Below are 16,104 nucleotides of genomic sequence, written 5' to 3'. Positions count from 1 at the left end.
TGTTTGCCGCCTGGAAAAGTGCCTGGTTTTCCCAGTTTTCATGTTTTTTTTCCATGTAGTTTTATACCTGTGACGGCCAGACCGCGTTAAAAAAAAAGAATACATCCGCCGCATATCCTTGCCTATGATCGTATACTTTCCTACGAAACTCGAACCTTCGTCCACCAGTCAACAGCTTGATTACTCTTCTGTTAGCCGATCTTGACCTTCTTTCCTTCCCGCTGCGTGACTCTTCTGCTCCCCCTCGTTCCATGTCGTCTTTGGGCAGTGGGGGACATATCCATATCGAAGCTCTATCATTATCAGCATTTTTGGCTCCATGAAAGAAAGTAGGAAGAATGGGAGAAGCTATAGAACCCCACGAGCGAGCTCGAGCCCAAGCCCAAGCCCAAGCCCAGAAACGATCCTCCTCACAAGCATCTACCTCATCGATACGCAGCCAGAGAGGCAAAACAGTCCGTTCGAAACCTATCAAACGTCTGAGCACATGTTCGTCAACGCATACGGCCACAGATCTTACCTCGTTCCCTTCTCTGTCTCCGGATAGGTCACCGGAAGGATTTTTTGGTGAGCCAGCGTTGAACCATGCTCTAAGTCGGGCGTTGCTCGCCGGGAATAATGACAAAGAACCGGACGTTGAGCGTGGGAGGAAGGCAACTCTGGAAGGACTCACTACAACCTTACCCCAACTCTCCGGTAGAGCTGCATTGTTCAGTGACTCAGCACCCACGCTGGATGTCCCCGGAGCACTTCACCTGGCTAGTGATGACCATATCGAACGACTAATAGCTCGGACCGGAGCCGTGAGGTTGATACGGCAGTTTGCAAGAGACCTCGCGTTGCGCGATGCGGAAGTATCGGCGTTACGGCTGCGTGCTGATGACCGGGAACGAGAGTTGAAGAAGATGTTACGTGAAGTTGAAGTGTCGAATCGTGATATTGAACGTCGACTCTATCTGCTCGAAAACGCACCGGATGGTTCCATAAATACCTCAAAAACCGACTCTACAGAGCCGTCTTCAGGGCAGAGAAGCTTGACATCCTCTATTGATAATATGATGAATCAGGCAATGTTGGAAGGCGTAGGGTCCCACCGAGATGACCTAGAGGCCACCATCAGACCCCATCGCACCGACAGTGAACCTAAGTCTGGTAACTCAAGTGCAGGATCGTCTAAGAAGCCTACGAATACTACCGGACGGGGTTGGCAGGACTATATTTGGGGCACGTCAACCGCCAGCCGGAGACAAAGCAGAGCAAATAGTGTCGGGAGTGAGGCTGGTGATGGACTTCGAATCCCAACATCAACATCAAACCGACGCAAAGCACTCGATGGCCAGCTCTTCCAACCCCCGGGCGCTGCCGTAGACACTACTAGCGTTACTACCGACGGGACAACAGCATACAAAACTGGTGATGGTGACGATCGAAGCATCATCTCTCAGCGCTCTAATTACTCAGTAGCTTCCTGGACTGTCAAACTTTTTGCTGGGAAGGGAAAAGATAATCAAGATACAGCTCGAAGCCGAGCATCATCAAGAAATCCTGAGTTTAGGCAGAGCAACCCGTCCACTGCGCCTCGGGCATCCACTCCTGCCGGATCTGCTTTAGCTGCATTAGCCAGGATAAACGGTGCCACTGGCGTACAACAATTGTCTGCTCGGTCGTCTGCCTCGTCGACTATGCGTAGTTCGACTATGAACAACGCAACGAAGCCGCGTCGGCTGAGAGTTCAAAGCACTTCTGGTGCAGGAACCCCCGGAAGTGCTCACCCTGACAGTGAGGCAACCAACCTGGGTCCTGTTGAGATGGATGCAATTCTACCAATGGAATCTCGCCCTCCTACGCTTGCCTATATCCATGGAGAGTACAATCCGGGCGATCTGCTCACTGATCGGTTTGGCTTCATCTACGATCAACGGAGAAATCGCCGCCAAAGAGAGGCAAATGAGAACCGGCCTTCTGAGGAGCTTCCCAGCTCGGGCTGCCCTGCAGAGATAGATAACTCAGGTGAAGACAGTAGTGGTTCTGGACTTGGAAGATGGCAAGACTATCTAAAGACCGCGACAAGGCCCACAGAACTTTTGTCACATACTCCTGCAGCTGGACCTGTTGTCTCAGTGGAACAAATTACCCAACCCAAACCACGCGTATCTTCTGTTGCAGTTGGGAAGAGCGGCCCGGTTCCCATGTCGAATAGCTCTGCACAACCATCTGCGTCCACATCTACGGTCATCTCAAACCGTGCTGAGTTTGCGGGTGCAGAGGCTCGACCCCGTGAAACCTCCATATCCGAACAGCAACCTGTAAAACTGCTTCTGCAACGTTTGACAGAATTGCATGATGCATCGCAGCAAGAACGAACCGTAAAATGGAACGAATTTATGCGGAAAGTGCGTGCCGAAAGACGAAAGGAAGGCGAAGCCACTGCTGCACTGACCCTGCCTGATCGATCGAAGACTTCTCGTGATATGCCTGAGGTAGCGCTGGCAGATGGCGAGGTCATCGGAATTGCCGGCCTGGGGAATAAGGGAAAAATTGGTCGCGCTAAATGGAGAGAGTTTAGAAACCTTGTCCTGGGTGGCATCCCAGTTGCATACCGTGCTAAGATCTGGTCTGAGTGCAGTGGTGCCTCAACCCTCCGAGTGCCAGGATATTATGACGACCTTGTTAACGGCCACATAACTACTCAAGCTGATCCCGGAGCAACTGCCCAAATTGCCATGGACATTCACCGCACCCTGACAGATAATATATTCTTCCGCAAGGGGCCGGGAGTCGCAAGATTGAATGAAGTCCTTCTGGCTTACTCTCGCCGCAATCCAGACGTCGGATACTGTCAAGGCATGAATCTCATTGCCGGTTCGCTTCTTTTAATTCTTCCCACCGCAGAAGATGCATTCTGGGTCCTGGCGTCGATCATTGAAAATATCCTTCCTCCTCACTACTATGATCATGGCCTTGTGGCGTCGCGGGCAGATCAGCAAGTTCTGTGCCAGTACGTCTCCGAGCTGCTACCAAATCTATGGGCGCATTTCGAAAACCTAGGTATCGAGCTCGAAGCTTTAACTTTCCAGTGGTTCCTTTCGATCTTCACTGATTGCTTATCAGCAGAAGCCCTCTACCGTGTATGGGATGTTGTCTTCTGTCTAAACGCCCCCACTACCTTTTCGTCTGTGGCTTCAACGTCGGCCCAGGAACCTGCCGAAACTGGTACAAGTGGCTCTACTACTTCAAAGGCTGCCTCATCTATTTCGACCGTCGACGGAGACGTTACCAGTACGAACAGCGATGGAGGGGGAAGCACATTCTTCTTCCAAGTTGCCTTGGCGCTTCTCAAACTCAACGAGCAGCAACTCCTGACTACTTGCTCAACGCCAGCTTCTGTTTATTCATACCTCAACCACCAAATGACTAATCATGCAATTAGTATTGACGGCCTTATTCAGGCTAGTGAAGCATTGCGGAACGTCGTTAAAAGGGAAGATGTACTCAATAGGCGCTCCGCTGCAATGGAAGCAATGGCTGCATCTTCAGCTCCTTCCCATATACCTCAACCAACCCCTGCATAAATATACTAGAAGATTGCCCTCGCAAGCCACTTTCATTTTCTTGTCTCAGCATTTTGTTACACTTTTATCTGTGACCTTTTTCATAAAATTCCAAGTCTCTCCTTATGATTTTTCTCTCCCTAGCACTGAGATACCCACTCCTTTTGTTCCATCTGAGCTCGTCTTTTATTCCAGTACTCATCAGTTGGGTGGATGGCGTTTGCCAGCGAACCAATAAGCTTATTTGCAGCTACCTTTCCGTTATTCATCTTTATCCTGGTTTGCTACCTAGGAGGTTTAATAACCTTCCGCTTCTTGTATTATCGGGCACATGGCGGTTAACCTTAACTGTTCAGTGAATGTGTTATTTACATTTATATTTCTATGCCACTTGAGACCACATATAGGAAGCGAATCAAAAATATTCAGTACAACTATCTACATAATATCAACTATGGTTGTTGTCATTCCATATGTAATGAACAAATATAAAATTGTGGTACTAATTTCGCGCTATGGAAGTGTTAAGAACCAAACATATGACTTGGATATTCTACATTATTGAAATACATATATCATGCCAGCCCGGTCAACGCTTACAGTCATGGCATATGGAGACTGTAGAATTGCGATATCATTTATAGAATCAAGATGGTTTCTTAGCAGCTGTTGCTGCTGTAAACTGATGACGGTACTCCGCGGAGGTCGCATACTATTCCCAGTGCTCGTCGAATATGACTTTTTGTTGGAAGTTGGACCTTGCCTGGTTGGTGCTGAGCCAGCACTGGGGATCCATTCAGATGTTATTGTCAAAGCAGTGGTTGGATGAGTGGTATCATATCTCGGCCGCATCTGAATTCCGTCTGTGATGAGATCTGGGCTACTCACCACTAGTGATGCATCCGGGTGCACCACATCCCAGAAACGTATACTTCGATCAAGACCAGCAGTCAAGACGAAACCACATTTAGATCCATCTGCCGTGCCATCAAGATAGTCGATACCCACAGCTAGTGCGGATATTGCGTTTCTATCACCGCTACTGGAGTTCTCGCTGGTCACGGCCGGTTCTATACCCGCAGATGACGGGTGGGCATTCGTTGCGAACCGACCCAGCATGCCTTCAGGAAGATCTTCGTCAACTTTCCATGGCTCATAGGCTTTCCAACTTATATCAGGATTAATGTTCGCTTTCTGACCAGTGGGAGCAGACGTCTGCTCTTTGGAGGCACCAGCGGTTCGATAAACCTCTCGACATTGCACTTTGTCGATATCCCAAACAAGAACTTCTGAGCCATTGTTCCCTCCGCCAACGACGCATACCCATCTGCCTCGGCCCTTGGTAGGATGGATAGCAAGGCGCCGGATTGGAGTTCCGCCTGGCAAGCCCCAAGCTTTCACGCGTACACAGAACCGGAGATCCCATAGATCTAATATGCCATGGCTCGTTCCCACCAGGAGCCAGTTGTGTTTTCTGTCAAGGCAAAATGTAGTCAGAGTACCATGGCGAATGGGGTTTTGGAGTGTATAAACTTCAGTCATAGACTTCAAATCCAGCGCGATTATCCGGGATCGGTTCGTCGCCATGAGAAGAATTGAATGTACATCCGTTCTAAAGTGCTCTATCCATACGGCATACTCGCCGCTTCCGCCATCCGCTGGCGAAATATGGTACTCTCGGACCAGTTGGGATTTTCCGTAGCGGATAACGTCACGATTATTCTGATACTCCACCCTCACTGCATGGACACTTCCATCAGTAGCTGCACTGATAAAAGTATGAGTGTTGTCAACAAATGTAACGCATTTTACTTTGGCCCCAGGGGCATGTCGGTGCGTCTGGCGGGATCGTGGAGTCAGATTCCTTTCTAGTCTAGTGGTGTCCCAGACTTTCAACGTGCTATCATCGGAGGCTGTGACAAAGAAAGCGTGGTCCGGAGCAACCACTACCCGGTTGACTGGACCAGTATGCTCTCCAAACATCGCAACCAGTCCACCCTGTGGCCTCCATGGTTTATCTGAAGATTGCCCGCCAGGTCCATGCAAGGGCGAGCATTGAGAGGGTAGCTGAACTACGGGTCCAAAATCAAAGAGATCAGTAGGGTAATTTTCAGCGAAGATGTTATCTAGGATCCTTAGGATCGTGGGGTCATTTCCGTGGTATGTGTGGTTAGCTTTAAAACGAGGGCGTAGCATTTGTGTGCCATGATTTTGTGGGTCCGGGGTACTTGTTCTGGAGAGTTGAGCAAGATCTCTCTGATGAGGGACATCAACTTTCCCAAATACATTTGTAGAAGAGGTTGCGATCGCAGCATTTGCTTTAGAATTTTCCTGACGGTTCAGAAGGTTTATTGCACTCGAACGGCGTTTGATATCTCCACCTGGTACTCGTAACGAAGGAGGGCGGGATTGAATGGGCCCGTTTCCATCAGTTCCGGCCATTGAATTTGTTGCATTCTGGGCAGGGCCATCAGATAGCGGTGAAGTTGATGAGCTAGGTGAGCTAGGCCGTCCATTGAGGGAGGACGAAAGATGTGAAACAGTAGGTGACTGGCTTTCTCTAGTACACCTTGTTGCAGTTGGACGAATTAAGCTAGGCGGTACACTGGAGCCACGCCCTTCTGGTACTTGACGCCTTGCTTGTCTCTGGTTGTCATCACTGGGTGAATCAATTGCCGTTGAAGCATCTAGCAATGCATCGGCAATTGTATGTGGTCTTCTGCTGCCATGGACAGGCTGAATCTTCCTTGGCGGATGCCGATTTCGACTGACTCCTTGTTTTCTGTCAAAAAGCACTGTTTGGGGAGTGATATCATGCTCACTTAGCGATATGATCTCTGCAAAGGTTGTGGCTTTTTCGATATCAGTATTCTTCTTCCTTCTTATGGCAACTCTCCAGATATATTCTTTGAGAGCAAGGAATTTGAACTCGTTCTCCTGATTTAGGCCTATGTTTCTCAGCCTAGATAACCATTGATCATCCTCCTCGTTTCGCGGTAGATTACTCAGAGAAGACACAAGTCCACGTTGCCGTATTTTTGGTATGTTTGAGCCACTCAGGGAGAAGGTTGCGTCCTGCGAAACCGACTTCCAGAAGAGCCCCTTGTCAACATTAGTAGCCCATACTAGAAGCATCTCGAAAAGATTCTTAGGAAGAGGTTTTTTTAGTGCGTCGAATATCTGAACAGTCGATATGTCTATGGTATTGGTTTTTAGAAATGGCCTAACCAGAGGGCTGACAATGCAGTACTTGTCAGTCGCAGATAAAAAGGTAGTTGAATCCACGACGAAGCTAACTGCCGCTTCTCGTATCCATATACTTGGGTGGATGAAGTACCGAACTGCGATACTGAGTAGATCCCAGGTGGTAGAACGCTGGAATAGACCAAGTTTTGCCATTTTAGCAAGAGACCGCAATACGCGCTCGACCACAAACTCCTCAGGATCAGTCATGGATTGAACAATTAACGGTAAAATAAATTCTTCGAGGGAAGTACTGCCGACATAAGCAGCAACGCCAACGACTGTCTCGAAGAATGCGCATTTCAAGATCCAGTCTTTATCATTGAGGTAGGTATTTAGATGGCTGAGGATAACCTCATTTGCTTTCGGATTTCCAAAGAAGACACAGAGCCCTGGAACCGAGCCAAGAAATGCACGGCGAACTACAACGTCTGGGTCGGTTAAGAGAGCTTTTGCATGAGCCTCAAAGAATTCGAGCAAGTCGACCCGTGCGACATCGTAGAGGTTGTGATATGATATTTCTTCCTCCCAGCCACGTTCCGCTCCCGAAGGTACGAGAGACGTTAATCGAGCGTCAGAACGCAACGCCTGGACCATGTCAAGGATTTTGAGTGAGGATTGTGCCAGAGAGGCTATGCATGAAGCATATGCTGCTCGAACTATAGGAGTAGGATTTGAAGGTAGGGTACTGATTAGGTGCTGAAGTCTCGGGAAGATGTACTCGGGAACAACGTAGGCGTTGACAGGCGAAACCACTCTGACCATAGCAAGAAGCTGTGTGAGGGTTCTAATTGCTGAAACTTTGACATGATCCGAGCGATCGTTTAAGAGAAGAATAACGAACGGAAGAATTCTGTCTAGTTTCGCTTCATCTGGGAGCTTTTCAGCGAACGCAAGTAGTATATCACAAGCTTTGACTCGCGCAGTTGATTTACTCGTGTTCCGTAGGCTCGAAACAACAAGGGTAAGAAAGATAAGAGTTCCATCATCTGTGGCTGATAGTGGCTTTGAGATTTGCTGAGTCCCGACTTTAGGCAGGTCCAGTTGCAATGGGAATGGCTGCTGGGTTAGTGATGGAGACGCTGTTTGAGATCCATCAAGTAGAACCTGAGGAGAAGCACCGAGAAAGTAGGATATCTTGTCAAAGTCCACGAAGATACGGCCAATTCTTTCGTCTGCTTCCTTTGAGTCCAACGGGGTAGACGCATCACGTGTTCTTCTTGGTGACGGTTCGGTTATTAATCCCATATACTGGTGGAGAAATCCGTAAAAGTACTCTGGAAATGCCTTGCGGCGCCAAAAATTAATGCATTCTTCAGCCGAGTAGCGTGACTCAGGGTTGAGTTGGATCATATGAAGGATTAGCTCTCTGATATCTGAGTCCTCGATCTCCATGAGGCGTCCGGTCTGTGGACTATACTCCCCCTTTCGGTATTTATAGAGTTGACTCAAAGTAAAAATAGGAGCTTCAAGAAATAGTTCGGCAATAACGCAGCCGGCGCTAAAAACGTCCATTGCCCAGTTCACTGAGCGGCTGCCTGGGTCTTCACCTGCTTCCAAGAAACGCTCTGGGGCAAGATAGCAAGTTCTTCGGCCAGATGTATCGAAATAAAAGGAGAAATCTGCTGGATTATCCTCTGGAAGGAACGTTGGCTTAAAAGACGAAGAGAAATCGGATAGGTATAGCCAGTTCCAGGATGTTACAAGAACATTTTCTGTTTTAATATCACCGTGAAAGACATTCTGGGCATGACAGTCCCTAAGTGAGCATAAGAGCTGGAACGCTATCCACTTCTTCTCAATATCTTCCAAGAACGGACGAGTGCTTTTCAAGGTTAGCTATGAGCCAGAAAAAAGGAGTATACGTTTCTTAGAATAGAATAACATCACCGACCTCAATCTATCATAGAGTGAACTGTAAATATACTGGCGGACAAGGTAGCCTCCAGTGCTAGTTTCCAGTATCCGCTGGTATCCAAGCGCATTAGGGACGCCTTCCAGCAGCCTCCGCTCGCCTATATATTGACTACAGTTAGTACATACTGTACATTGAATATACCACGGAATATGTGCTCTCTGAACATACGCATGATAGCTCTGACGTATGGGTCTAGCTTGAGGCTTGGGTATGGTTTCATGATAACTTTAACGAAAGCCAGGCCATCTCGATGTCGGGCACGAATACTTTTCATAAACCTAGCAGTTCCCAGGGATCTCTCATAGGTGAGGTCTGCAAGCTCTGGGACGTCGATGCCGGCGGAGCCTGCAGAGAGCGAGGTAAGTGAGTAGCCTTGACCCATGTTGATCGGTCAGGCATCGCTATGATTTCATGTAAAGGAATAAGCAGGGAATCACAGGAGAATCCACAGCATATATGGGGTTATATTTCTTATAAAACGGTGCTAGAAAACCTCCACAAACAACTCCTCCTTGTCTCATCAACCACCTGGCTTGTTTGTTTGCTGTCTCGCCGTCGTCCTTCCAGCTGTTCAGTTGACGTTGGACATGTGATTACATAATATAGTCGTGGCTAGTGACGGCTAGATTATATAATAGATTTTAAAGTTGCGGCTGGTGGAGCAGGTGTGGCGTCAAGCTGTGGCTGAAATCCTCATCAAAGTTTTTTCTCACCAAAAGATTAAAAATCATGAATCGATGTTGACGTTTTGACGGCCATTTAAAGGGGTGGCCAGAACTGACTCCTGAAGAAGAGGAACAGTACCCGGGATTTGGTAGTGATAGCTGTGTCTTTCTTCTTTTGTTGTCCCCCATAGATGTATGTGATGGTGCAGCTACAAGACCATGCACACTGAAGCAGCAATATTTGATACCCCAAGCTGCTACCTATCTATCCATGACACCACATACATTGAGAGCCTTTTGAGAGAATACTGATGACTCCTACGCCGTGGGAATGACTCTATATTTGGTATGTACTGGTTTGTTACTATAATTATTGTTTTTCTACTGCGAGTCTGGATCTCCATTTCACTTTGATGTACGTTTATCTTTGATTTTCATATTAATTTAGCGCCATTTTTACAAAGTCCGGTTGTATAGCGCATATGTATAACATATATTTGCATATTACATATTGACATAGGTTCTCTATATATAGGTTCCCATGACTGGATGGCATTGCCGGTTTGGCACACTTCATGCGTGGGTATCCCTTACCACGTTTCAGAAGGTGTTTCTATTTTAACCCCTACCCTGGTGGACTTGTGGTGAATAAATGCCTATGACGAGCTTCCAGAGACTTCTCAAAAGTTCTTCAATGCCTTACTGGACTATTGAATGCATTTAATAGCCCAGGGTGTACGGCATTTGCCCAATTTGGCCACACCTGTGCCGCCCACTGCGTCCGCATGGAGAATATATTTTTAACAGTTGTCTGCTCTGGTATGCGTTACAGCAAATTAACCCATGTGTTTCTCACTTGCTCACTATAATTAGGTACTTCCCATGTTTCTTCATTTAAATGGTTGGTTGGCGGTGACGGGTTGAATTGTTAAATTCCATAAATGCACCTCAGCAAGCGCCGCTATCCACTTGAAGGAGACATCAATATCCAATTGTTCTGTCGGGGCTTGGTTTGCCAATTCCTACTCGCACAAGATGCGAAAATATGCAGCGCCTTCATGTCAAGTCACCCTCCAACCCAGGCAGGCAGTCACATTCACGTCCCGCTCTTAAGTACTCACGTATGTGGTTTGTGCGAAATCTGCAGCATCGACCGGATTACTCAACCATGCTGCAAAGCGGGCAGACACTCGGGCACGGCGTATTGTTCTGTGTACTCCCTGCATGTTTCTGCAAGCCTGCATACACTTGTCAAACATTGCCTACCATCCTCTAGAGGGGTCCTGACTTAGTTAATTCACTTCAAACGGCTTGAACTACTCTTGACCACCGCCAACAACCTCCACAGCGCGACATCGGACATCCCCAGGCCCATCCTCAGATGCAGCAGAGCTTGCATTGCTATTTGCAAAAATTTTGCCTAAAGTGCCCTGCGAGGTCTGCTGTGAAACGAACATGGTCCCTAACTAACCTACGGCTTTGACCGAATTTCAAAATTCCGAATGAAGCTTGCGGCAATCTCCGACAGACAAACAGGCCTATCAACAATATTGGACTTATTACGGTAGGGATGTTGTATGTCTTTGTCCGTTTTCCCGGGCCTTAACCTGTATATGAAGCGGCTCAAATTCTCTGCCTGAGGGTCTGGGCATGTGCACCGCCTCGAAGAAACTGGCTTATACGGATGTACCTACGCACATACCCTGGGGTTGACTAGCTGTTTAGGATGTATCGACTCCATGTTGGCTCCAGGGCCTCTCCCAGTCGTGCTAGGCTAGCTCCTTTCGAGGATATGCGCTGGACTATGATTCAGGAAATTACCAAAAGGAGGCTTTCGGACGGTAATATTCCACCTGCATGTGGTAGTTAACCACTCAATTCGTGTATGTGCCGTGGCTTAGACACAAGATTCCCGGGCTTACTCCTGTCCCCCGAAAGATAGCTGCCTGCCGCCGCCGAAGCTTGACCGCCCGTTTAGTACCGAAAGGACAGCACTTCAGCTACTAAGTAGCGCTACAACGAAACACAACGATGACTATACGGGCGAAAAGCGACTTGATTGAAGTATGCGGGGCTTACGGCTCAGCCTCAGGAGATGAACGTGGAAGAACTCTCATGGCCAGTCCTCCGTACGTGAGGACAAAAAATATGGGATTCTGACTGTGACTGTGACTCGGTTAGGGGGTCCTTCTATGCGATTGATTTGGTGGCTGAATCGATTGGACGAGAGCGCTCCTTTTTTCCAAAGGCCCACCAACATGGGCCCTGACCAACGCGGCTCTCCTGGCCTTAATTGAAATTACAGGGGTGGTCTTGGAAAATCGATTGGCTATCGCGGCAAGATTCGCATAGGCGCTAAATACTTCTTGCAGAGCCAAGCATCTTCCGATTGGCTTCGAGCAGGGGGTATGACACGCCAAGGTCGAGGACGCATCTGCAAGAGATCACGATTATCAACTCGACACTGCTGTCCCTGGAGAAGCAGTATCGTTCTACTACCTTTCTGGCAAAAATCATCGGTAGGTCAGAGCCTTACCGGCCAGTATCGCTCAATTCCCTTTTCCCTTCCATCCGTCATCGTTGATTAGCAATAATCAACGACGCCCCCAGTTGCTTAGTGGTTGCATTTTGCGAGCTATACCATTTTATTTCGTACCGTTCTTACACGGCCATGTTGGGCCTCTTGTGCAGGGCAGGGTGCTTTTTTATTCTGCACCTCGTTTCATAACAGGAAAATCCTGCTTTTGAGGAAAGGGGCTATGTTGGATACGGTATCCCTTGGTATAGGACCTGTCTTCCTACACACAGCGCTCAACCGGAGCAGCTCCTGCGGCCAAAATATTTCTCCCCGGCCCTAGAACACACAACGTCCGCCTCACCATCGGCGCTGAACACAGCCTCAAGCCCCCTTCTAGATGATGTCAAGATGCTCGACTCACCAGCCACGCCTTGTCTTTTTGTCCCGGTCATCTCCACTTGCGCCTAACCTCCCTGTTCCTCGGTCAGGCCATGCGGTATTATTTTAAAGATTGCACATAATTTCCACGATAAAGCTGTATCTGACTCAGTCCTACGGAGCCAGACCTCGCCGAAAATCACATGTGATATCCCAAATAACCATGTACCCATGATATTCACACATTGACATCCGCAGCCTGAGCCCCATATACTGAACAGGTCGGGCAGCGGTCGACCTGCGGGTCGCCTCACCTCACCTCAAACTCTATGCAGATTTATCTATTTTCGAGGCTGTAATTGATGTCAGAGCCTCGTCCAGACTCCTTGAGTCCCATCAGGGCCTCTAGACAGATTTTTATCTTCGTACTATGTTGACACACTGACGGTTGACCAGAAGCTACGGGGTCTATCAAGTGATCTAAACACTCATAAAAAGTATTTCACAGTCTAGAACAACCGGGATTGAATAATCGGCGATGATAAGACACTCGCAGCCAAAACCTCGGGCTGCTTGGAGGATACATTTGGGCACCTGGAAGGCTATCTTTTCATCACTAGCTATAGTAGGTATGACTTCATGAGGATGCAGCAGGGAAAAGAGTGAAAGTTTAGCTGTCCTGAGCCGTTGTGAGCCTCACCCCTGGGGTGTGTACAGAAAGCTGTGTTTTGATAGACGCCGCTCGCGTTACAAACCGACCAGTAACTCGCTTCCAAATGCCCCGCCTCGTCACATAACGACGAAATTCCCTGGATTAACTTTTACTTATGCAATTTTACTTCAGCGTGTCCACGAAATCTGGGAAAAATGGCCCCCAGGCCCGTACAGTTTCGACCAAAGTAAGCTCTCTAGAGCGAACAACCAATATTCGGGGTGTCCATATTCGCCCTTTGGCAGCCACACATCACGTTTACCGTACCTATCGACCCTCACGATCGTCTTTTTGCTCCCTCAGTCCCTTGTCCGCCTTTAATTCTCCCAAGGCTATGCCTCGGGATTTACAGGGTTGAGTGATAGGGGGCCAAGGATTAGTTGCAAGCCCCAATCCAGTCACTCGGGTTCGACGGCCATCATTTTGTCACCCAACCTCGACAAACCCTTGAGAGAAAATCAGCTTTGCTTTTTATGCTCGTTTTTTTTTTTTTTTTTTTTTTTTTTTTTTTGCAATTCCTGTGAAAATATTTCCCTTGTTGGCCGGATGATGGCTGACACCTTGCAGTTGCACAGTCGTCTGCCCCCTGCTGCTCGCTTTCTATCATTTTTCTTTTCATTCCTTTTTTACTCTTTTTTCCTTTTTCCCATTGCTTCTCCACAAGGATTTGCATGCCTCAGTAGCCCGGAGAACCGCAACTTCATAGTATGCCGCTGCTACAGTACGTTCATGGTCTAAATCAGAAAATCAGCCTTGGATTATGTGGGAGCATTCTCCAAGCCTGCGCTCTTGCAGCTTGCCTGATTTAGACAAGGTCACTTTGGTCCCTATGGCGTCGATCCTCCATTTTGGCTTGCACGCAGACCTGACAGATATATATATGTATATATATGTATATATATATATCATTATACTTTCCTGCGTTTGAATACCCTCTTCTCTCCCCAATTCAATAATACAGTGAAAACTTTCATAATACTTAAAAGACCCATGAAGACTCAGATGTCTTCATAGCTTAGATTCCTGTTGAGCAAGACAGACAACGCGCAGCCAACTCATACAACGTCTCCTCTCCTCGTTACGTTTCTACGATGCACCAACAATCCTCCAGTTATCCTACAACGCCCCAGAGCTGCACTCAAACGGACTCAACCTCCCTTCAATCTTCGTTAGCCACTGGCCTTGGTCTACTGAATTGTTCTATTCCACCGACCGGATCCTCGGTGTCCATCTGCTCGCCATCCCAATCCATGCTTCAAGTCGCCCAAGGATGGCACGGAGAGCCAAGTGCTGGCCACTGCTTTCCGAACACCTCTTCTAGCATGGTTACCTATCCCATACTATCAGTATACGACAGCCTACAGGTTGTGCCTAATGCATCAATTTCCTCCTTTGGTGTTCCAAGTACACATGTTGATACTTCTTCGGCTGGTTTCCTAAGTCCTGTTCCCTTGATGAAAGTCGAAAGCAGCTCAACTATCCAGTCCAACATCTATGCACCTGACATGTCGTCGAACTATGGGGTGTCCCCAAGCCCGACTCAATCCCCACAGATCCTTAATGAGGGTATGAGTGATGGCTGGGAGATAATAGCAAACGACAACGCCGCAAAGCAAGCCTTCTTGAGCATGGAAGACCTTCCCTTATTTCATCAACAGATTGGTTCTCCTGCCCCTGCAAGACAACTTCGTGAAATAAACACCCCAGTTCTTACCTCAACTCCCATTCACAGCCAGAGAAAGCCTCGTCGTTCCCCCCTGCGAACCTCGGACTGTAACAAGGTGGTAGGCAAACGAACTTCTGAACTTGACCTGTCATCTCCTGATATGAAAATTCCCCCAAAGAAAAAGAGATCACTAGATAATGGGAATGGGAAATACGAATGCGAACAGTGTGGAAGGCAGTTTACACGGAATTCAAACTGCAGATCACACATGAAGATACATGACCCCAACCGAAGATACCCTCATAAATGCACGATCGGTCAGTGTAGCAACAAGTTCAGCCGCAAGACTGATCTTATCCGGCATATTGATAGTGTGAGTCCATAAAGACGCAGTCCCCCTAATGTACTGGATGCTAACTGGCCCTTTTCCCCTTCAGGTGCATAAGAAATTAAAACGGTTTGGCTGCGACCAGTGCGGGCATCGCTTTGCTCGACAGGATACGTTGCGACGGTAATATTGTGTTCTCTATGTATACCGTGAAACCAATGCTAATGAGAGATAGACATCGAGAGGACGGGTGTCGAAGACAACAACAGCACCGTCAAGCACTTCTGGAAAGACAACAACAAGAACAGTTGCAGCACCACCATCATCACCGCCAGCCAGCCTCTGTAACTGCCCAATTGCGCCATCTGGCTGGATGCAGTCAAGCCTACCCGATTGTCTCTATTCCCTATCACGAATCAGTTGCAGCATACACGACCCACCCCCAACTACACGCAGGGCTTGTCAGACCATATTTGAACCCCAGCAATGAAACCTTCCACGAGTACATATGACCTAATATGATGGCAACTATATGTCAAACGATGCCTCTGAGTGCCTTGAAAAACACAAAAAAAAAAAAAAAAAAAAAAAAAAAAAGCAAAAACAGCCAGCAAGCCCTTCGATTGGTCTCCCCTTCTGTTATTTACTTTTACATCCAAACATATAGAATGGTGCATTGGATGAGGACATACTCTTGTTCTGCGTTCCTTCCTCAGCTCACAAGAAAGGGTGCATGCCGTGATTTACTTTTTCTTTTTCGCCCTTTTTCTCCATTTTCTCTTTCTCACATATGCCGGCGCAACTTGTGGGGATTATTATTATCCTTCTTGTGTTAATCTTGTTTTTTATATTTTCCTCTTCACCATCTATGAATATTCTCCCCTCTACATGGCGAATACGGAGGCATATTCAACTCATACCAAGAATGGTAAAAAAAGATGCCCTCCCGTCCTCTGCTCTTCCCCACCACCCACTACTAACTATAAATTTCTTTTTCCTTGGCCCCGGAGTTCGAGTAACAAACCCCTGATCCACGGTCTTCCTGCAGTGAATTTCTTTGGTGTTGGGAAAAAGAGTATTAACCATATACTGATTGATCGGTGTCTTTGTCCAAAGCGTCGATCA

General features: G+C 47.7%; 3 protein-coding genes across 3 annotated transcripts; 2 read left to right on the top strand and 1 right to left on the bottom strand.

Moving 5' to 3' along the window:
* Positions 1-338: 338 nt before the first annotated feature.
* TERG_01804 (uncharacterized protein) lies at positions 339-3,572 on the top strand (the record flags this gene model as incomplete). Its single annotated transcript, XM_003237034.1, has 1 exon — positions 339-3,572. The coding sequence occupies one exon, from the start codon at positions 339-341 to the stop codon at positions 3,570-3,572; it is 3,234 nt and encodes a 1,077-aa protein (XP_003237082.1).
* Positions 3,573-4,109: 537 nt separating this feature from the next.
* Positions 4,110-8,309, bottom strand: TERG_01803 (uncharacterized protein; the record flags this gene model as incomplete). Its single annotated transcript, XM_003237033.2, has 1 exon — positions 4,110-8,309. The coding sequence occupies one exon, from the start codon at positions 8,307-8,309 to the stop codon at positions 4,110-4,112; it is 4,200 nt and encodes a 1,399-aa protein (XP_003237081.2).
* A 5,575-nt stretch (positions 8,310-13,884) lies between these two features.
* On the top strand, positions 13,885-15,491 carry TERG_01802 (uncharacterized protein; the record flags this gene model as incomplete). The annotated part of the gene is made up of 3 exons (XM_003237032.2): positions 13,885-15,024; positions 15,089-15,162; positions 15,215-15,491. The coding sequence occupies exons 1-3, from the start codon at positions 14,077-14,079 to the stop codon at positions 15,489-15,491; spliced, it is 1,299 nt and encodes a 432-aa protein (XP_003237080.1). The 5' UTR covers positions 13,885-14,076.
* Positions 15,492-16,104: the final 613 nt, after the last annotated feature.

This window comes from Trichophyton rubrum (genome assembly GCF_000151425.1).
Source record: "Trichophyton rubrum CBS 118892 genomic scaffold supercont2.2, whole genome shotgun sequence".
Taxonomy (NCBI): domain Eukaryota; kingdom Fungi; phylum Ascomycota; class Eurotiomycetes; order Onygenales; family Arthrodermataceae; genus Trichophyton; species Trichophyton rubrum.
The sequence above is the reverse complement of the archived record's forward strand: the minus strand, read 5'-3'. Positions and strand labels throughout refer to the sequence as shown.